The following is a 22,224-nucleotide window of genomic DNA, read 5'->3' on the forward strand; positions in this document are numbered from 1 at the left end:
ATGACCTGCCCTTGATGAAAACAAACCAAGATGGCCCCAATATTTGGAAGTTCCCTATGTCACGATTGATTAATTTCATTAGTCTTTCCATGGCTTTGCATATGACGCTGGTCATACTTTTGGATCTGTAATTGCCTGGATATGTGGAAGTTTCCTCCCTTATGCAGGGGAGTGACTGCATCTCCATTCACTCGTATAAAACCTGTATGGAGCAGAGACTGAACAGTGTTTTTAGGGTGTAGCTGAATATTGCTTCAAGCTGTTTAAGATGCATCCAGCGATATTGTCAGGACCCATTCATTTAGTATTTTTAACTTTTGGTAGTGCTTTTAGGACTGGTTTTGTGTGACAGCTCAGCTACAGTGTAGGTAACATCATTCACAATCATCTCGGTGCATTGCTGTGTTGTGCTTTTGAGATTACGAACATAACTAAAAATGCCTTGTGATTGTCTTTTATCTTGGATAGCTATTTTAGTCTCAAACTTAGCTTTGGTGGATTGTATTAAGCTCCTGAGTTGCTTGTTTATTTCAGAGGCAAGGGCTCTAACATTCCAGGAATTACTCTTATTTTTAGTCAAATTTGTTTTCCTTTTATTATAAAGCTTGTTGATGTTCTGGTCCCAGCATGTGAATTTTGTTTCTGAGGATTGCCCTGCAGTTGTTCCTATAGCTGTTTACATGCTCATTTAGTGTGGTAGTGGACATTTTTGCATATTCAGTGGAGTTAACTGGGTTTGGTGGGGACTTGAATCTTGCCAATGTATTACTTAGGAGTAAATTTCTATGTGGAAGGGATCTCTGGTTTCATTTTTATTTTGAAAGGGATTGCTTTATGGTCAGACCTAACAAGTGTTGCCGATATGGAATGGATGGTGCATGATGCACCCATATTAGTAAGGGCAAGATCCAAGGTGTTATTCCCCCAGTGGATACTCTAACCAATTGTTTCAGGTCATTTGTATTGACAAAATCCAGGAATCTCTGTTCTTGAGCACTATTGGTGGTGGTGTAGGTTTCCCTCCAAATAGTCGGATAGTTTAGATTACCTAGGAAAACAGTATTGGGTTTTTTAACTGAGTGACTTTAGCTCCTGTTGTGGCTTTTTTTTGTCAGAGGGAGTTTTATAGGTAGCTGATATATTGTACGGGACCTTTCTGATGGTTATTTGGGCATGAAAAAACTGTCTTGTTTCATTATGTTGGTAAGTTTATCTGTTTGGCATTGCCTAAAACAGGCACTGTAGGGGTAGACGGTGTTTTTGCCAATAATCAAAACCCTAGAGGGGACAGATGCAGCCCAGCCCTGGTGAAGCAATGTGCTCCATTAATCATATCCTCCCAGGTTGACAAATATTGGACCGCCTTTGAACAACACCAAAAACTAAGCCAGTTATTGAAGTCAATTATTTTTTTGCTGATATCTGGGCATCATCCTTGGAGAAGGTAAATTATTGCATGCTAGGCTCATACCTCCCTCAAACACACAATCAAGAGCTCCATCATGTCTCTCTTCATATAATCCAGGGAGGTACACCTCAAGTCATTGGCACCTGCATGAACTATGACAGAGTCAAACTGATACTTGTTCAAGGACTTGAGTGCATGAGTGTTCTGACAGATCTAGCACCAGACAAGTGCTAGATCACATTTTCCTTGTTCAGCCTGGTAAGAGGCACATCTGTATGTCTTACAACAGAGTGACCTGAATGGGTGGTTGGATTGATATATGCCTGACGGGCTCAGCATCCTTGACTTTGGGATTCTTTGTGCTATGTGAGGAGGTAGGCTTAATATGCTGAGTGTGCTTTGTGCCTGTGTTGTGTTTTTGTTGTCTTTGAGGTTTAGGTAAATTAATCTTTAGAACCTCAGCATATGATGGATTATATGTGTTGTGATGGCTTTGGAGAGGCATGATATGTAGTGTACTGGTGACTATTTTGGTGTCTGAGTTTACTGCGTATAAGAATTTTGCCTCCAAGGGTATTGTATATGATGTTACATTAAGTACATCTCTCACATACTGTGTTATGTTATATGAGTAATAGATGATAGGCTTGATATGGCTAGGCTTGTATAGGCCCTAGGGCTGATAGCCTAGTACCAACCTATGAACCTATGATAGACAGCATGAGACAACTCTTACACTGTGTCAAAATACCCATCTCAATCAGGCTGGGTAGAGCAGTTGTGGGAAAGTGCTGGTCCGCAATACTGACAGGAATGTTTCTGGGAGCAGGTGAACAATAACTGCTTTGAGTTCAGTTTTAGAATAATATTTGGGTGGACTTGCTATTGAGGATTTAAAATTCGATACAAAACAGCTTGCATGGAAACCTGCCACCAACAACACTTATTTGATACTAAAATCAGTGCAAGCAGTATCAGTATAGTCAATATTAAGCAATTTTATAAAAATTATTTTAGTCTGGTGAGTAGTTTAAAGGGAGAGACTTTGCAAAATGATACTTATGTGCTTATTGTCAACAGCCAATAAATGGGAAGAGAGAAGGAATTATGTTGTCAAATGATCACAAAGATACACACTTAATAACACATAGACCACTTAAGCAGCAAAAATGGAGTGGAACTGTATAGGCTTAAAGGCCTTTTCTAAAAGCAGATACAGACTGTTAGTGTATTTAATATGAAAACCTTTCTCTGTCTAGTAGAACATAGAACATCTCCTTACACCATGTCTGAAATTTGTCTCTAAAAATACTGTACGTGAAACTGCCTGTTGGCATGCCTTCCAGAATGCCCACTTGGACTTCCAAAGATAATCCGTGCATGGTCTGTTAGTACTGTTGAACCCATTGAGTAGTGAGGAAATCTGTATGCATGCTGATGTTCTTCGTTCCCCATTGCTGCAGTCCTTACTATTGGTATAGTCCGCATCCAGTTCAGGGCGCATTAGACTGACGTCAGTACGTCAGGGTACTAATGCGCATGACCGACGTCATATCCTCAGTCTTTTTTGCCGCATGGTCCGATGCAGAAGCAGTTTTGCGAGTGCAGGTTGGCGTTCTGAAATATTTCCAACCGGAGTTTCAGAAACATTTTGTTTTTCTTGCCTCAGTATTTTACGGATGTCAGAAAAAGTGAATAACTGTATTTCTTGTGGGAAACAGATACCTCATAGGGATTACCATACCTTGTGTATACCTTGTTTAGGGCCTGAGCACGACGTTGTTGGTTGCGCTCTTGTGCTAGGTTTAACAACTATTAAGAGGAGGTTAGACTGTGCCAGGTTAGTGTTTGGGAAGCGTTGCAATTATAAAATGCCGTTGGATGCTCGCCCGCGCTTAGCAAGAAGCGCAAGGACAAAACAGCGAAGCCTAGGGTTGATGAACGGTTCTTTAGAAACTCAGTGGAGCCAGAGGTTTTGCCAGGAGTTTCCATGGAGTCCCAGGCAGAAACTTTACTGTTACAGGATGTGCCTTCTCAGGAGGTAGGCCAGGCTGAGGGGGCTTCTCAGGTGACTGTTCTTCCCTCTCTTCCCAAGGTAGTTAGAGCCTCTCCTTCTGTTGCCAAAACTTCTTTGAGAGGTAGGCCTAGTTCAGCTTCAGTGGGGGCTTCTCCTAGCATTTCGGGTTCTGTACCTAAGAAACATATGCTTAAAATGGCAGAAGATTTGATTACTATGATTAGAGGTTCTATGCCCCCTGATAAGAGGCCTAGGGTGGAACCGAGTTTGATAGTTTTGAACAGTGTTCAGAGGCTTCAGAGTCTTCTGGAAGACTTGCAGGAGTATCCTACTTATTCTGATTCTGATGTGGATGATTCCACTCCTACAGCTTCTCCTCCTGAGGATTTCTCATTTTCAGAGACTCTGCATTCCATGAGGGAGCACTTTAAATGGGAAGGTCAGGATTACTCTGATTCCAGGAAAAGGCTTAGGGAATTCTTGTTTTTACCCCAGCATAGGCCCTTAGCTATTCCTCCTGTGTTGAATGTGGTGGAAGATGTTTTGCAGAGGCTTCCCTGAACCCTGACTCTTTGCCTCCTGCTCCTGTTAAGCCTGATAGGTATTATAGGGTGCGAAGCTCATAAGTATTTGTTTAAGAGTCCTAGGGGACCCAGAAACTATTTCTCAAGGGCCTAAAGGTGTTAAAGCTTCTGTGATTAAAAATCCTGTTCCCACTGATAAAGAGGCAAGGGCTTTGGATAGGTGGGGAAAGAAAGTGTATACTTCTTCCACTCTAGCCATGAGAGCATTGAATTGTCAGTTTCACATGCTAAAATATCAAATTATCTCCTTTCACAATTGAAATCTAAGGTGGATGCTTTGGCGGAAGGTATTGAGTGTAAAGAGTTGCTGGATTTGGTTCATGTGTCTGAACAAGTGGGTAAGCATTCTTTGCAATGTGGTTTTGATGCTGTACAGGCCTCCTCGAGGGTGGCTGCTACTAGTTCTGTTCTTCGCAGGCATGCCTGGTTGAAGGATCAGAATTTAGCTGAGCATGTTAAGACAAGGATTTTGGATGCTCCTTTACAGTCTGATGTGTTGTTTGGATCGCCTGTGGAAGCAGTTTTAAAGAAAATGGAGGACATAGCTAAGTCTATGCAAACTGTTAAAGATTTTTTGCAGGTGCAGCCACCGAAGTTTAGTAGAAATTGGCCTGCTAAGGGGTGGACATATCCTGCTTATGATTCCCAGTCTAGGGGTAGATCTAGACGTGGTAGGGGCAGGGCTCAAGGTTCTTTTAGGCCTAGAACAGGGAGCTCACCTGCTCAGACTACTGGTGAGGGCAGGGGTCAGTCCTTTCGTAAACAGACCCAATGACCTGTCTTTTCAGCTGCCAGTAGATTCCCGTCTGGCAGCTCCTTTGGGAGGAAGACTGTCTCTTTTCAAAGAAAATTGGGATTTAATTACTCAGGACAAATGGGTGTTGGATATCATTCACCACGGTTACAGATTTTATTTCCATACAATGCCCCCTTTCAAAGGCATCCTCCTCCACAAAGATAAGAGGCTCACAAGCAAGTTTCTCAGTTACTCCAGATAGGGGCCATTCAGCCAGTCCCTATATCAGAAAGGGGCCTAGGCTTTTATTCTCGCCTGTTCCTAGTACCAAAGAAGGGGAACACATGGAGACCAATTTTGGATTTATCTCTCCTCAACACTTTTCTGGACATTCCCAAGTTCAAGATGTTGACGTTACAACAGCTTTTACCTCTGCTGGGCAAAGATCACTGGATGGTAACTTTAGATCTCAAGGAAGCTTACCTTCATGTGCCTATAAGGCTAAGTTGCAGGAAGTATCTGCGGTCGAGCTGGAAATTCTCATTATCAGTTCTCTGCATTGCCCTTTGGCTTATCTACAGTATTCACAAAGGTTCTGGCTCCAGTGATAGCTTACTTCAGGCTTCAAGGAATTCAAATCTATCCTTACTTGACTGCCTGATTCTGGCTCAAGAAAGGGCGAGGACCTTCTACAGCATCTGGAACATGTTATAGCAGTGCTAAGATGCCTAGGGTATTCTGAAATAAAGTCCAGTCTAGTACCCTCTCAAGACATGTGCTTTCTGGGTGTGAGACTGAATACAGCAGCCCAGATGGCCTTTGGACAAACAAAAGAGTCTATCACTTTACTTCCATCAACTATCTCATCAGTCCGTGCTGACTGCAAGGACAGTCCTTCAAGCATTAGGGTTCATGGCATCTTGTATTCTGGTGATTCCCAATGCCAAACTGCATATGAGGAAGCTGCAATGGGATCTCAAAATGTATGGACACAGCACTGCCAGGATTTGGACACTGTCATTCAAATAATACCTTGCCTTCAAAAAGAATTTTTGTGGTGGGCTCAGGAATGTCACCTAAACAAGGGACTCTCTGTGACCCGGCCAGAGGCAGTCAGATTTTAACGACAGATGCCTCGGACATTGCTTGGGAGCTCATCTAAATGGAAAGTGGATACAAGACAAGTGGCCTGCCAGACTACAGCATCTACATATCAACATGAAGGAGATGTTAGCAGTCCAGTTTGCATTAATGGCTTTCAAGGAGTTACTTCTTCCAGGGCAGGTGTTGATTCTAACAGACAACACAACTGTCATGTGGTACATCAACAAGCAAGGGGAACACATTCTTATCCTCTATGCAGGCAAGCAATGATTTTATGGGAGACTGCGCTAAGCTTGCAACTAACTCTTCAGGCAAGGTTTCTGCCGGAGCACAGAACTCCTTAGCAGATGTGTTAAGCAGACAAATCATGGATCCGTGGAAACTGGATCTTCATGTATTTCAAAATTGACAGTGTCATGGGGAACTCCAGACATAGATCTGTTCGCTTCTCCACTAAACCACCAGCTGCCACAGTATTGCACAAAGGGGTTTCATCACACAGCTTGGAAAGTGGATGCTCTGTCTTTCAGTTGGAAAAACCTTCATGTGTATGCCTTTCCTCCTCTGCCTCTTCTTCCAAAGGTACTATTAAAGGTCAGACACGACAGGCCAAGGATGATTTTGATAGCTCCAGATTGGCCTCGGCAACACTGGTACCCACTACTCGGGAGTCTGGTAAGGAAGCCTCCATGGCCTTTACCTCTGATTCCTCATCTGTTATCTCAGAAGGATGGTCATCTGCTCAATGTCAAGCTTCACTCTCTTCATCTAACAGCCTGGCATATTCTGTGTTGAAACACAGCAGGTCTCAACTTCCTCAACAAGTTTTAAATGTGATTATGGTAGCTAGAAGACCTAGTACAAGGAAAGTGTACGCAGAAAAATGGAAGAGATTTTTATTTTGGAGTACAGCGAAGAATTTGCAGGTTTCTGAGCCTAATTTGAGTGTGGCTCTTCAATACCTTACTGAGTTATTGGACAAAGGTTTGTCCTTCTCTTCCATTAAGATTCATGCTGCAGCAATTTCAGCTCACTATGATTGTGACCCACCATTGTTTTCGCATCCTTTGTTCAAGCAGTTTCTTAGAGGGGCAAAGAATATAAGACCCCCACGCAGAGCTCCTACTCCTGCTTGGGATCTCAATTTTGTGTTGGAAAAACTTACTCTACAACCTTTTGAGCCTGCGGCTACTGCTGAATTGAAATACTTGTCATGGAAGACTGCTTTTCTGTTGGCTATTACTTCTGCAAGAAGGGTGTCTGAGTTGCAGGCCCTTATGGCAGTAGAGTCATTTTTGATTTTCCATAAGGATAGGGTATCATTACGTACTAATCCTTCCTTTATGCCTAAGGTGGTTTCTAGTGTGGCTTTAAACCAAACTATTCATTTGCCTACTTTTTATGCAGACCCCAAAATAAAGGGGAAAAGATTTTGCACACTTTAGATGTACACAGGCAATTGCGTTATTATTTAAGCAGGACTAAGGATTTTAGGCAATCTCAGCAGTTGTTTGTTTCTTTTGCTTTGAGTTCACAGGGCAAGCCTGTGTCAAAACAAACTATTTCTAGGTGGATTGGCTTTTGCATTGCATTTTGTTATTCCCATCATGGCAAGGAGATTCCAGCTGGGATTAGGCCTCATTCCACTAGGGCTACTGCCACTTCAACAGCATTTCTAAGGGGTGGCAACTAAGGATATTTTGGAAGCAGCTACTTGGAGTTCAGTGCATACTTTCTCTAAGCATTATCACCTTCCTATCTACTCTAAGTCTAGGGCTGGTTTTGCCACAGCTGTTTTGCAAGGCATGTTGTCAGCTCCTGCTTCTTTATGATTTGCCAGCCTCCCTTACCTCTGCTTTGGGATTCTACCCAATAGTAAGGACTGCAGCAATGGGAGCGAAGAACATAGTACAGTTTTGTACCTACCATAAATGTAGATGTTCGAGGATCCCATTGCTGCAGTTCCCTCCTTCCCTCTGTGTTTAGGGGTGGTTGTGTAGGTGAGGTTACATGCTTAAATTTTTTGTATATTTTCTTGTATATATTGTACATATTTTTGGTGCAGGTATTTTGGGCCTTGTCTTTTTAGGGTCTTCTGACATCTGGGGCAAGAAAAGACTGAGGATATGGCGTCGGTCGAGCGGATTAGTACCCTGGCGTACTGGCGTTATACTCTGGTATTCGGGCCGACTGGATGCGGACTATACCAATAGTAAGGACTGCAGCAATGGGATCCTCGAACATCTACATTTATGGTAGGTACAAAACTGTACTTTTTGTAACATAAATCCTACTAACATATGCCAGGCTATAAAGCTAAGAGAATAATAAGTAAAGTCTGTAACTAGTGTTTGTTCTTCTAAATGGGTATTACATCTACTAACCCCATCAATCTACAGTAACATGAAAGAAACCTCCTAATTGTCATGAAAAGTTAAGCTATAATCTGTATGTTTTATAATTGAATTTGAGTCATCCATCAATAAGGTCATCCTCTGATAAAAGGATAAAATGTGTGTTTCATATCTTTTTTCAACTTTCTTATCTTATGTAATTCTTTAAAATGAAGTTGCACAGATGTGTTTGCTCATTTATTTTGCAGTGTTGGGTTCTGATTTTAAGTGTATTTGGAGAATTACGCATTATTTAAAAAGTATTTTGAGTCACTACTCTTATTAAAGATTTTACTTAGGAGTACGTCTATGCTCTGTCAGTGTTAAGATACAGTGGTCTTCCAAGTGAAAGACTTTAAAAATGACAGTGATGTTGCATCTGAAAAAAAAATTATTTTTTAGATTTAGTAATTTTGTAATGTTAAGCAGATGAATTGCTGTGTGTACTTAATACATGTTTAATACTGAGTTAAGAAATCTAATGATGTTACCATTTCTGTGTTTTTATATTCTCTAGGTTAAGGTAGTAAAATTTTCCTACATGTGGACAATTAACAACTTCAGCTTTTGCCGAGAAGAAATGGGTGAAGTTTTGAAAAGCTCAGCATTTTCTTCTGGACCAAATGATAAAATGAAATGGTAAAATACGTTTTTACATATAAACAGATGAAGAATTTAGAAGTTCAGCATATCTTTGTACACAATGACAGTGCCATGCAAGTCTTTTTTTCAGCCATTGTTCATTTTATGAAATTTTCTGCAAGCCAGCCATCAGAAATGCTTGTATTAGGGATGGCTGTTATAAAAGCAAGATGAAAAAAGTATACAATAATTCCCCATCCACATTAGTGGTCCCAAGCAAATTCTATGGGATCTGTAGCCATTCTTAGACAAGGTGAGAGATGCAGTCTCTATAACAATGGTATCTCCTAATGTCCTTCTATATATCACTGTTGCAGCATTCTTTACTGTAGAGATCTCCCACCAAATGCTCAGCCAGTATACCAAAACTTTATGATCTTGTATGCACCGTATATCAGACATATGCTCCCTGTATAGGACGTAGGGCATAAAAGTTCTGAGGATGCAGTTACTCGGAACTTCTTTGCCGTCAGTGTGAATGCCATTATCACTCATCTGTCTGAACTCCTTGTTGGCCTCTTGATTTGAGGTCAAACAATTTCTTAAAGGAGTCCTTCCAAGGAAACCTATTCCTCCTCCTTGGGACTTTAATTTTGTTTTGGAAAACTTGACTCAGGCTTTTGAGCCTGCAAATTCTGCACATTTTACAACATTGTACCTGGAAGACTGTCTTGTTGCTGGCTTTTACTTCTGCTTGGAGAGTTTCTGAGCTTTAGGCTGTTATGGCCATTCCTACTTTTTTGTTCTTTCACAAGGACAGGGTGTCCCTTAGTACTTATCCTCCTTTTATGCCCAAGGTAGTAAATGAGTTGTTCTTGAATCAGTTAGTACAACTCCCTTCCTTTTTCCTTAGTCTGCTAGTGAGAGGGTCTTGCATACCTTGAATTTGCACAGACAGCTCAGGTACTATTTGGGTAAAACTAAGGCCATTTGCAAGTCTGACCAGCAGCTTTTTGTTTCTGTTTATCCCAGGACATTGGGTTAGGCTGTTTTTAAGCAAACCATCCCATCCTGGATATCTATAGCCATTACTTTTTGTTAATTTTTTCGTGGCAAATCTTTGTCTACTTCTGTTAGAGCCATTCCACTAGGGCTGTTGCCTCTTCTGGAGCTTTCTTCAAGGGGTTGGACACCAATTCCATCCTTGAAGCTGCTACTTGGTCTTAATTGCCTACCTTTACTTAGCATTATAAGTTGGATGTGGTTTTTAGGGCCAGAGCAGATTTTGATAGAGACATTATGTAAGAGTTTGTTGAGGACTGTTCTCAGCTTTTCAGCTCCCATTCTGTTTCTTGAGCTTTTTTTTATAGTAAAGAATACGGCAACAGTGATACAGAAGGATATAGTACAGTTGTGTAAAATCTTACCATAAGAGTAGATGTCCTTCTCTTCACTGTCGCAGTATTCAATCCCTCCCTCCAAACCCCTCTTGTTTGTTCAGGTTTTTGTTTTGAATTCCCTTCTGGCTGAGGGTCTCCCCTTTTTGTTCTGCATTTTCTCCTTCTGGATGTGCCTGGATTCCTTTGTTCTATGAAGACTGGTCTCTATTGGAGCAGTTTAGTTCTGGGTAACTGGGTCAGTACAGCACTTTTATGTCCTACGCCCTCTGCGGGGACCATGTGTGTGATGTGCTTGTGCATACAAGGCCATATGGCTTTGGTGTACTGGTCAAGCATTGGGCTGCCCTAGCCGAGACATTCCTACAGTAAACAATACTGCAACAGTGAAGAGAAGGACATCTGTTATAGTAAGATTTTACACAACTGTACTTTCTTCTCACAGGTGGTATTCAGGGGAAATTCCCAGATTCTAAAACACCTAATTTGTCTTTTTGTTAAATAAAATCAAGAATTCAATACACAGGAGGTTTAGATTCAAAAGTTTACTAGTGTACAACAGGAGGCAAAAAACGTACAAGTTCAGAATTCTGTCTGACATGAAACAGGAAGCACACAATCTTATGTAGGTTTAACAATCAAGCTGTGCCCACCTTACTGACTTGGTATGTCACAGGGCATCTACATCACTTTAGCTTACAGTCTTCTATTCATTAAAACTGTTGATGCTGTATATTTTAAAAAACTTTTCCTCTGGTTACAATACGGCCTTGCTATCCACCTGGTCAGACATAATGTCTTTCTGTAAAGTTACTTCTTCAAGGTTTCATATCAGTTCGAATACAATAGCAGATTCAGTCTTTTAATACATATCTTTGTTCTCTGTTACACTTTCTCACACAGCTGCGTGCTATCTCAGTAATACATATACAAGGCCAAATCATCCCAGCAGGAAAGAGCAGAAGATTTCATTATTTCACACATTTAATTTCCTGACCCAGCAGATAATCACTTGTGAAAAGCATAAACATTAAAACTTGCTAAGATAGCATCTGCCAGGGTCGAAGGTCAGCTTTGCTTCAAGCCACACTGCAGTTTCAAAACTACTTCACATTTAAACATAAATTAATCCTCTCTACTATATGATTAATAGAATAAAATGCATTATATACTACTTTGCTTTTAAACTAGCATTTCTCATATATTCAAATACACATTTTTCTAACATTTTCCCCCCATTAATACTTTTTATTCTATTTTGAAGTATGCATAGTGTCATTTCATCTCCCAACTTCTTCCACTTAGGATTTTCAGCTAGGTGAGTCATTTAATCTATACTTCAGAAAAAATGTCATCTGAGATCAATCTGTCAATCTCAGTATCTTGGTACAAAGTTTCAGTAACAGATACATCAGTAAAATCTTTGATTAATCTTTTCATGCAGGGAATTCCACAGCAAACGCATGCTCCTATTAGGAGTATGCTCACACAAATGGCAATCAGAATATTCATTAGGATGGAACCCCACCCCCCAAATAGATTCTGGAAAAAGTCCGTGAGTGGGTTTGGGCCTAGTTCAGTCATGGCTGATACTTGCTGAATTACCTCTAGGTGATTATTAATTTCATGCCTATTATCTGGTATGTACGCACGGCATTCTTCTTTGATAAGCACGCACGTACCACCTCTCGCCGCTAGGGTGAAGTCAAGAGCCATTCGATTTTGTAGCACAACAGTTCTCATTGCATTCAGTTCATCAGTCACCAGTTCTAGGGCAGAAAAAGTTGCATCACTCATTACTTCGAGAAGTTTCAACAACTTCTTCAGCTCCCAGATCGATTTGACTGCTCCATAGGCTGGGAAAATTCTTGCCCAGGATATAGCACTGTCACTCAAGTCCATATGTGTCAATTTGCTTTTGTCTTTCACGGCATTATGATCTTTCCAGCCAGCTTCGATCTTTCCGACTGGATTCACAGGTTTTTCAACTAGACCTTCAGGTTTTCGAGCTGCTTCTCTCATGTTTCGTATCTTACCCAAAGGTAATTCTGCAGTGTGTCTTATTGCCGGAACCAAATAACCCAAAAAACAACTGCCGGACCAATTCTCAGGTAACCATTTATATGCCTTTTTCCCACAAATAAAATAACAGTTTTCTACTTTAGTACTAATATGCATCAGCCCTGCATGAAACATTTTCTGATCTATAACTGACAATTGTTTAAACAAAACTGGATTTTTGCGAATGTCATTCATGGTTGTTTTCAGTGAATTCAAATATGAGTCATAATTAGTATTGCAAAAAGTATTGCCATTACCATTCTTAATATAACATCGGTAAGATATGGTTATATTACAATTGCTCCAGCCCACCTGGAGGGTATCATTTTTATAAAAACATATAACTCCTTTTTGTGTGACAGGTAAAAATAAAGCTATTTTGTCCTGTGATCTCACAGTTCCTTTATCGAAGAGTAAGTTCTCCCAAGTCTCATTTATCCCCAAAGGGATAGCGGACCTTATCAGTCCTCCATATGCTGTTGGTATAGCTGTACAAACCCAGCAATTTGAAATGTTCATAGTCTCTGCATATACACGTTTCATGGCTAGGTATGTGTTAAAATTTGGATGCCAGTCTGTAGACGTTTCGTCACGCCTTCCCACTTTCACTTGTGTGGTTGTGTGTAGGATAAACCACAACAAGAGGAAAATTGTCACAATTACAGTCAATAAATGTACACTCAACAAAATGATTATGCAACATCTCTGGGGTTGATCTAAATTTCTATTCGCTTTGTTTTTGGCCATCTCGGTCTGGTTGTGTATCAGTCACAAAGTGTTTATCAAGTTGAAAGCTCTTTACCGGTTTGCAATGTGTCAAATGAACCCAGGAAGTCCTCTCGGCCACTCTAACTGCAGTAGGCATTGCCAACAGAACCTGGTATGGTCCCTCCCACTTTGGACTTGCCCAATTCTTCCTTTCCGTCACTTTCAGCCACACGTATGTCCCAGGGGCCAAGACTGCTTCCACCGGTCTGGTCTGTTCCTTATCTGAAAAAGAGTTAAACTGCAAAACAGATTTATTTGTTAACAGTTTCCTCATATAACTAGCTAATGAACTGTCAGCCTCTTGCTCTGCAGGCATGAGAGCTTTCCACTGAGGCACATAATATGCTCTCCCAAAAACCATTTCAAAGGGAGTCAAACCCTTTATATTTGGAACCGTTCTCATACTCAGCAGTGCCAAAGGCAGACAGTATATCCAATTCTTTTGGGTCTCCTCTACTAGCTTCCTAAGCTTATTTTTGAAGGTACCATTGTACCTTTCCACCAGTCCTGCTGACTGTGGGTGGTAGGCACAATGGTTCTTTAAGGAGATACCAAAAAATCTCCCAAGTTGCTGGATTGTCTGGTTTATGAAATGTGTGCCGTTGTCACTATAAATCCTTTCTGGAATGCCAAATCTAGGGATTATCTCTTTTATCAGGGCTTTCGCCACTGTTGCTGCATCCGGGTCTTTGGTTGGAAAAGCTTCTACCCATTTAGAAAACATGTCTGCAATAACTAAACAAAACTTTTTCCCTTCACACTTATTCAATTCTATGAAATCCATACAAATAGTATGGAACGGGTATGGTGGCATAGGAAAACTTCCTTGCTTGGTTTTAAATGCCCCTTGTGCATGGTGCTTGTTACAAGTATGACAAGCTGCACAAAATTTTTGTGTATAATTTGTGAATCCGTATGTTTGGAATATTCGGTTTACTAACTGTACCATCCCCCCTTTTGAGACATGGCACTGCCCATGGCTCAACAAAGCTGCATATCTAAATAAATTAGACGACAATATTGGTTTTCTCTCTTTGGAAATGTACAGTCCATTCTCAAGAATTGCACCTCGTTTTATCCATTTTTGTTTTTCTGCTTTTGTAGTAAGCGTCTGCATTGTTTTTAACATGTCTAAATCTAAAATCTCAGAGAGTTGTAATTCCTCATTCAAAAGTAAAATTTCTGAGTCTGAGGCTTCTTGCTTTGCAACTGCATCAGCTTGTGCATTGCCTTTTGAAATCTTATCTTGTTGTTTCGTATGAGCTACACATTTACAAATAGCTACTTTGGTAGGTAACTGAATAGATTCTAATAACTCCAAAATAAATTGTGCATGATTAATAGGTTTTTCACTAGATGTTATCATTCCTCTATTTTTCCATTGTTGTGCAAATACATGTACTGTAGAAAAAGCATACTGACTATCAGTATATATGTTCACACACTTGTTTTTTGCTAAAGTACATGCCCTCGTCAAAGCTATCAATTCTGCTGCTTGTGAAGATAAGTTGTGTGGTAAGGATTGAGCTTCTAAAATTTCAGTGTCTGTAACTACTGCATACCCTACCAGATTCTTTCCTGTAGGACCCCTTCTGCATGAGCCGTCCACGTAATATGTCACCTCGGCATTATCCAAGGGCATATCTGTGAGATCTTGTCTAGGTAAAGCTAACTGTTCAATTTCCTGCAGGCAGCTGTGTGGTGTGCCCTCCGCAGGAGTTGGAAGTAATGTTGATGGATTCAATGTCGTACATCGTTCAATTGTCATATGAGGTTGGCTCAGCAATATAGTCATACACGAAAGATGTCTAGCAGGAGAAAGGTATGCCACTTTTTCCTGCAGTAAAATTATTGCAACTGCATGAGGCACTCTCAATGTGAGAGGGCGGAATAACACCACTGAGGCTGAAGCCTGTACTGCCATTGCAGCTGCAACTACTGCTTGTACACAGTGAGGCAAAGATCGCGCCACTGGATCTAACTGTGATGAATAATAGGCTATGGGGCGTTGCTTATCCCCATGTTGTTGCGTCAATACTGACGTCATATATCCTTGCTTACAATCTACGGTCTGAAAAAATCGTTTATTATAATTTGGAAGTCCTAAAACTAATGAAGAAGCTATCAACTGCTTCAACCTGCAAAAAGCCGTTTCTGCTTCAGGTGTCAATTGTAAGATATCTTGTGCTGCCATTGGTGTCTTATATATCAAGTCAGTCAGTGGAGCAGATTCCAAAGCATAATTTGGTATCCAGCTCCGACAAAAATTAGTTGTACCTAAGAAAGACATCATTTCTTTCTTGGTTGTTGGTTTGGGTGCTTGCAAAATTGCTGTTTTTCTTTCCTCATCCAATATTCTACCTTCATTGGATATTACATATCCCAAGTGTCTAACTTGTTTTCTCCAAAGTTGTAACTTACTTTTGTTTACTTTGTGTCCTTGTGTTGCTAAAAATTTCAATAATGCTACAGTATCCTCCCTGCACTGTTGCTGGGTGGGGGCTGCTAGCAAGATGTCATCTACATAAAGTAGAATTTGACTACCTCCCGGTGGGGTAAACCTGCCAGGTTGCTAGCCATTTCTTGTGCAAATATTGTTGTGCTCTCACAATATCCCTGTGGTAGTCGAGTATACCTTTTACCCTGAAATGTAAATGCAAACCAATATCGACTATCAGGATGTATAGGTATTGAAAAGAAAGCATTGCTAATATCTACCACAGAGAAATACTTCTGTTGCGGTTCTAAATCGTTTAACAAAGTATGTGGGTCTGGCACCATAGGTGCTCTAGGTATTACTGCATTATTTACAGCTTGTAAATCTTGTACCATCTGCCATTCCCCGTTTGCTTTTTTAACAGGAAATAGGGGTGTATTACATGGTGAATCAGGAGATTCTACCAGTACTCCTTCTTTGAGTAATGCTGCTATTATAGGCTTAATTCCTATTTCTGCATCCTTTCTCAAAGGGTATTGTCTTTTCTGTGGTCTAAAAGCTGACTTTGGGGTTATTGTAACTGGTCCTGCTGTCCGAATAATTCCTACATCTGACTTGCCTGTTGACCAAAGAGTTGTTGGAATTTCACATAAGGCCTTTTTTTCTTCTTCTAATAAGAACGCTAATCAGCTGTCCTCACTAGATTGCAAGTGTACAGCTGGATGTGTCTGTGTCAACCAGTTCAGTTTTTGTTTTTGTATCCCTTGTTCTGATAGTTCTAAATCAGTCTGTTTCTCCCATCTTGTTACTTTTTCTCCTAAGTCTGCCCATTTGACACTTTTGTTCTTTGTCAAGTTGACATGTGGTAACCGATTTGATTTATATAATGCAAGGAATTCTTGAGGTAATGAACAGCTAACTACATTGTTCCCCTCAGTATCCCAGTACAATGTACGCAAAACCAATCTAGTTGCACGATTTCTAAACAATTCTTGCTCATACTCTCGATCAGGTCCTGGTATAGCACAGTAGTATAGAGTACAGTGTAACAAATGCTGTCGATCAGTGTCAAGGGAGGGGGCTTTACTGATGGCGACGTTCATCAGTTCCTTGGTTACTGCCCCTGGAAAAGTCATGACTAGGTCCTGGCTGTACCAGTAAAAAGTTTCACCCTCCGATCGCACTACAAAGGTATCCATTTGTCTCTGTGCCTCCATACCTTGTACAGTTGGAACTACTGCTATGCCAAATATCTGCATAAGGTCCCTGCCCAATAGGTTCACTGGACACTTTGCAGAAACAACAATTTTACTTCTCTGGGTCATACCTGAAACAGGGTCAGTTATTGCTATATCATGGGAAAGTGGTTCCCTATATAGCTGTCCGTTTGCTGCTTTCACTAGTATATAATCAAGTGATTCGGAATGTTCTGGTAACTTGGAGGGGTGTATCAAAGTCCGTGATGCTCCTGAGTCGCACAGGAATTTGACTTCCCTTCCCTCCACCAGAAGTGTAACTTCCGGTTTCGTATCTGCTAAGTAGAGCTCTAAACTCAATAATGCTAAGTCCAAAATTTCATTTTCTTCATCCTCCATATCTACTTGCACTTCCTCTACTCCTTCTATCACATTTACATTTGTTTTCTGTTTATTAACTTTTCCTGATGATTTCTGAATTTCACATGATATATCTTCACTATCATATAGTCAGTCCTCATCTCCCTTATCTTCTGTAATTACCTTTTTGTTTTGCTTACAATCCCTTGCTAGATGTCCCTTTTTCCCACACTTGAAGCATTCACCTCTCTTTTTACTTTCTTCAAAATCTTCTGATCGTTTGTCAGACTGTTTGTTTCCCTGAGCATTCTTCTTGCCCTTTTTATCTGACTGTAATACAAACACTTCAGCTCCGTCTTCAGCAGTGAAGACTTGCGCCTTCTTTTTCTTTTTACTATTAAAATGTCTTTCAGCATGTCTAGCGTATTCGAGTAAGGCTTGTAGCCTCCCTGTTCGATGGTCTATCATATGCTTCGTAATGAAGCTACTAATAGGTGCAATGCATCCTTTCAAAAATGCATTTTTCAATTGTTGCTCATACGGGGAATCATTTGTTTGGTTCTCAGGAACCGACATACCACTATGATTATTAAAACACTCTAATAATCTAGCATAGTACCCATCTATTGTCTCATTTTCCTGTTGTATGCATTGATTAATGCAAGTCCAGTCTGCTCTAGGTTTCCATTTCTCAGAGATTTGGTCTGTTAGACCTTTCACTCTGTTGTCTAACTCTGCGTCACTATGTGGGAGTGGTCTAAGCTCTGCATTACGAGGATTCCAGGTGCCACAAATCATGTGCCAATCTGGACCTATAATTTGTCTTACTACTTTTTCTACTTCTTCCCCATTCAAGTGGTAACTCAACCTCATGCCTTGTAAATCTTCTAAAAATTTCGTAAAATTAACTTTCGGATGGGGGATTCCCTCAGTAGCCTTCCGGATATCTTCCTGTGTCCATGGTCTATATACTAAGAGTGTTGGGTTTTGCCCTTCCTGTCCTGCCTGAGGATTTGGAACTTCTATAAGTGGGCATATTTCTTCCTCACTCTCATCCTGTAGGTTTCTCTCTATTTGATATGATTCTGCGTCCCTATGTGTTTTACATGTTCGGGACCTGGTCTCAATAGGATCTCTAACAAATGGTTGTGGTCTTGCCAAAACTTCAGGATAACGCGGAGGCGGACCAGCCTGTCCACTTGCTTGATATCCTGAAAAGGGTAAGGGAGGGGGCAAGGGAGGAGGAGGAGGAGCTGTTGCTATTACCAAGTTATTATCCTCTTTGTCTAAAAATAATGTTTTTGAATTTTTAAGCTTCTGTTCTGTACGATTTACTTCCTCAATCCACCTGTGTGCCTGAGGAATGCCTAGTCAGCGTTGCTTTTTTGCCTGACCTCCCGCATCAGATTTAAGCTGTTTAAGGAGTTTAACTAGTGAAGTCTTATCTAGTTTACCATCAAATTCATATTTGTTAACCCATTTCGTATAATACCTAACGTTATCGGAACGTTGTGATTGCATATATTTTGCGTCTTCGGTTAGGGGCGGATCTCGAGATGTTTTAGTGCACTGATTACCCATGGCAAAGAAAATGTTACGTAACCCTTTTTTTATCACGGGATATCAAATTCTCAGTTCCTGTTTGCAGTGTATCTAGAATAACTGCCTACCTTATTCTGTTACCCTGATCTATGACCAAATATACAGTATTTCTTTTTGTCCCTGATCTGCAAAACAAATCTTGACAACAATATACTGTAACCTAGTCCCTGATCTAAAACAGAAAAAAGGTAAATTCTTCCTACCTGAGCCTCCGGTATTGAACTGTCCAATGTCCGCTCTTCGGCCACAGATCAGAAAGTGGCCAGCCTCTTTAAACGACAATTCAGTCGGAGGTCTTTTCACCCAAGAAGAACCGTTTCGGTAACTTCTCCTGCGCAGTATTCGACCACCGGTAGACTCTGATCTGCAGCTGTCTGAGGGAATTTACGGTCCGAAGGACCAAACTGTTAAATAAAATCAAGAATTCAATACACAGGAGGTTCAGATTGAAAAGTTCACTAGTGTACACCAGGAGGTAAAAAACGTACAAGTACAGAATTTTGTCTGACATGAAACAGGAAGCACACAATCTTATATAGGTTTAACACTCAAGCTGTGCCCACCTTACTGACGTGGTATGTCATAGGGCATCTACATCACTTTAGCTTACAGTCTTCTATTCATTAAAACTGCTGATGCTGTATATTTTAAAAAACTTTTCCTCTGGTTACAATACGGCCTTGCTATCCACCTGGTCAGACATAATGTCTTTCTGTAAAGTTACTTCTTCAAGGTTTCATATCAGTTCAAATACAATAGCAGATTCAGTCTTTTAATACATATCTTTGTTCTCTGTTACACTTTCTCACACAGCTGCATGCTATCTCAGTAATACATATACAAGGCCAAATCGTCCCAGCAGGAAAGAGCAGAAGATTTCATTATTTCACACATTTAATTTCCTGACCCAGCAGATAATCACTCGTGAAAAGCATAAACATTAAAACTTGCCAAGCTAGCATCTGCCAGGGTCGAAGGTCAGCTTTGCTTCAAGCCACACTGCAGTTTCAAAACTACTTCACATTTAAACATAAATTAATCCTCTCTACTATATGATTAATAGAATAAAATGCATTATATACTACTTTGCTTTTAAACTAGCATTTCTCATATATTCAAATACACATTTTTCTAACACTTTTGTCATCTTAGAGGAACAGTATCTTTACTGTGAAATCCTCCCTGTTTTATTTGGAGAGAGTCCAGCCATTCTGCATAGAAACCTCATTTTCATTGCTTGTATGCACAATTTTATCATTTTGGTTACTATGCAGAGCTTGTAGCCATAGGTGAGGATAAGAACATGGAATGACTGGAGAGTTAAGAGATTCATTTTCTTACTCCATTCTCCCTTCACTACCACAGTGCATCACAGTGTCTGCAGTCCTATTGTCACTGATCCCATCTTCTGGCCAAGCTCCTAATTTACTCTGTTATGCAACACTGACAGTAGAAGGAGACACCAAGCCTATCTAGTTTGCCCTTTTAAGCACCTTAACATTCTACCTCCTCTACATCCCTACTTTCTTCCTTAATCCTTTTTCCACCTACCTTGTGCCATATTGACTCCATTTGTAGATTTCCTCCCCATCACCCATTCTGGTAGTATATTCCATGGGTTCACAACCCTGTCTGTGAAAAAGTACTTTTGGACAGCCAGGGAGTAGTTGGCTCTTACATTCTACTTGTGCTCCTTCACTGTCCTCTGTGTTCTGAATGACTCCCCTGCTGGCAACTCTCACCTTTGTTTTCTGGTTCAGGTGAGAAGAAAAGCAGCTCCACTGGCCTTTAGTTATATTCCTTTAAATACATCCCATGGGTTTTCTGTCAGCTTCTTCCAGAATTTTTTCCAGAAGCCTAATGGCCTTTTTCTTATATGGCTTGCAGAACTGCACACAGTACTCAAGGAATGGTCTGACCAATGCCCTGTAGAGTGGAAATATTAGATGTTTGCTTCTGGTATCTTGTCCTTCTGAAGGTACATCACATCCTTCTGTTTTCTGATGTCAGTTTCCTCGTAATCTACTCTAAATGGTCCAGTTAAGGTGTGAGCAACAACCTTGGATACTTTCCCTGCTCTTTTGCTATCAATTCTGCTTCTTCAAATTGATACCCCACACCAGGGTTGTTGTGGCCCAAGTGCAGTACTTAACATTTGTTTGCAATAAACTTGCCACCTTTCTTGTGATTTTCACTTGGGAACAAAGATCTCTTCATAACTCCCATACCTGAAGTAGCTGCTCCCCTTCAGCTGGACAGAGAAGCCACTCCCTTGTAGGAGAAGACCATGACATGTTCTTTGTGTTTCACTGTTGCAGTCCTAACTGATGGGACTTCCTGCTGTGGAAGCCCTTGGCTGGCCTGACTGCCAGAGAATTTCCTCCCTCTCTAGGAGCCAGGCAGAGACCCTGACTAATGTCAAGATGTCCAGGTATAAAGGAAGTTGCCTGATGCTATAACTTCAGATGTTCTTCGTGTTTCACTGTTGCAGTCATTACATTTGGGTTATCTGCTTGCAGTAGCCCTCTGTCGGCCTGATTATCAAAGTCTTGGGTCCTGCTTTGGTTACTCTCTCATCTTCCATGACATCAGGTAGTCAGGGGTATAAAGCATGCAGCCGACGCCATTACATCAGTCTTTTTTGCCGTGCAGTGCCTGAAGCAGAAGCAGTTTGCAAGTGCCGGTCGGCCAACTCCTGAAATTTTTGTTTTCGAGTTTCAGAACCAAAGATGTTAAGTTGTCCATCTCGCCTTCATTCTTGCTGGATGGGTTTGCTCCGACTCGGCCACTCTAAAAGCTCGATAGTTGGTTCCACCGGCTCGAGGCTCCCCTTATATCCCACAATGCTAGGCGGTATTACCTCAGATCTCGTTTGCCGCTACAGCTATCGAGACGTGTTGCTTCACCGGCTTCAGGTTAGTGTAGGAAATAGTTTAAAAAAAGTTTACTAAAACCCTTTAAATTAGTTTTCCATTCAGTATCCCCTTACCTTAAGGATTTTTATCCCTTTCTCCTTGTTCTTAACCCTTTTTTTACCTCAAGAACTTATATGTTCTTCCCTTAGGCCTTCGGGCCCTCCCAATCCCTTGGAGTGTATGTGTTTTCTATAATACTAAATATCTAATTTATTTAGTTTAACTTACTGTTTTTTTTTAGTGTATAGTGTAATCGGTGTGTTTGTGTTTGTGTGTGGTTACACTTGTTCCTTGAAATGTCCAAGGATTCAAAGGTCTCAGGCTTCAAGAAGTGTGACTCGTGTTGTCAGAAAATGTCTCTGACAGACGGTCACACTTCTTGTGTGTACTGCCTGGGACCTTTACACCTGCAGGACTCTTGTGCTGTATGCCATGGCTTCAGCCCTAGAGTCCTGCAGGAAAGAAAGAACAAGCTCATTTTAAGGGGCTTGCTAAAGCCTGAGGGCCCCCGACTGTTTCTTCGGGCAAACCTTCTAAGGCTTCTAGGTCTTCGACTCCAGCTACTGAGTCGACACCTAAGACATGGAAGTCTACTACAACATCGGCTCCGGCTGGAGCCGATGAGACTCGAACTTCTACTTCTGTGGTTCCCTCGGCTCCGGCT

At 40.9% G+C, this 22,224-nt stretch overlaps 1 protein-coding gene across 1 annotated transcript in view; it reads left to right on the plus strand.

The window, feature by feature from the left end:
* The first annotated feature begins 1,197 nt into the window (after positions 1 to 1,197).
* Positions 1,198 to 22,224, plus strand: part of SPOPL (speckle type BTB/POZ protein like) — a 771,896-nt gene continuing 750,869 nt past the window's right edge. The window contains exons 1-2 of the mRNA XM_044073670.1: positions 1,198 to 1,203; positions 8,760 to 8,881. Of these exons, the coding sequence (XP_043929605.1) occupies positions 1,198 to 1,203; positions 8,760 to 8,881 (128 nt within the window). The remainder of the gene's footprint in view (positions 1,204 to 8,759; positions 8,882 to 22,224) is intronic.

The sequence above is a fragment of the Protopterus annectens genome, chromosome 6.part0 (assembly GCF_019279795.1).
Source record: "Protopterus annectens isolate FY-2018-M chromosome 6.part0, PAN1.0, whole genome shotgun sequence".
Taxonomy (NCBI): Eukaryota; Metazoa; Chordata; order Ceratodontiformes; family Protopteridae; genus Protopterus; species Protopterus annectens.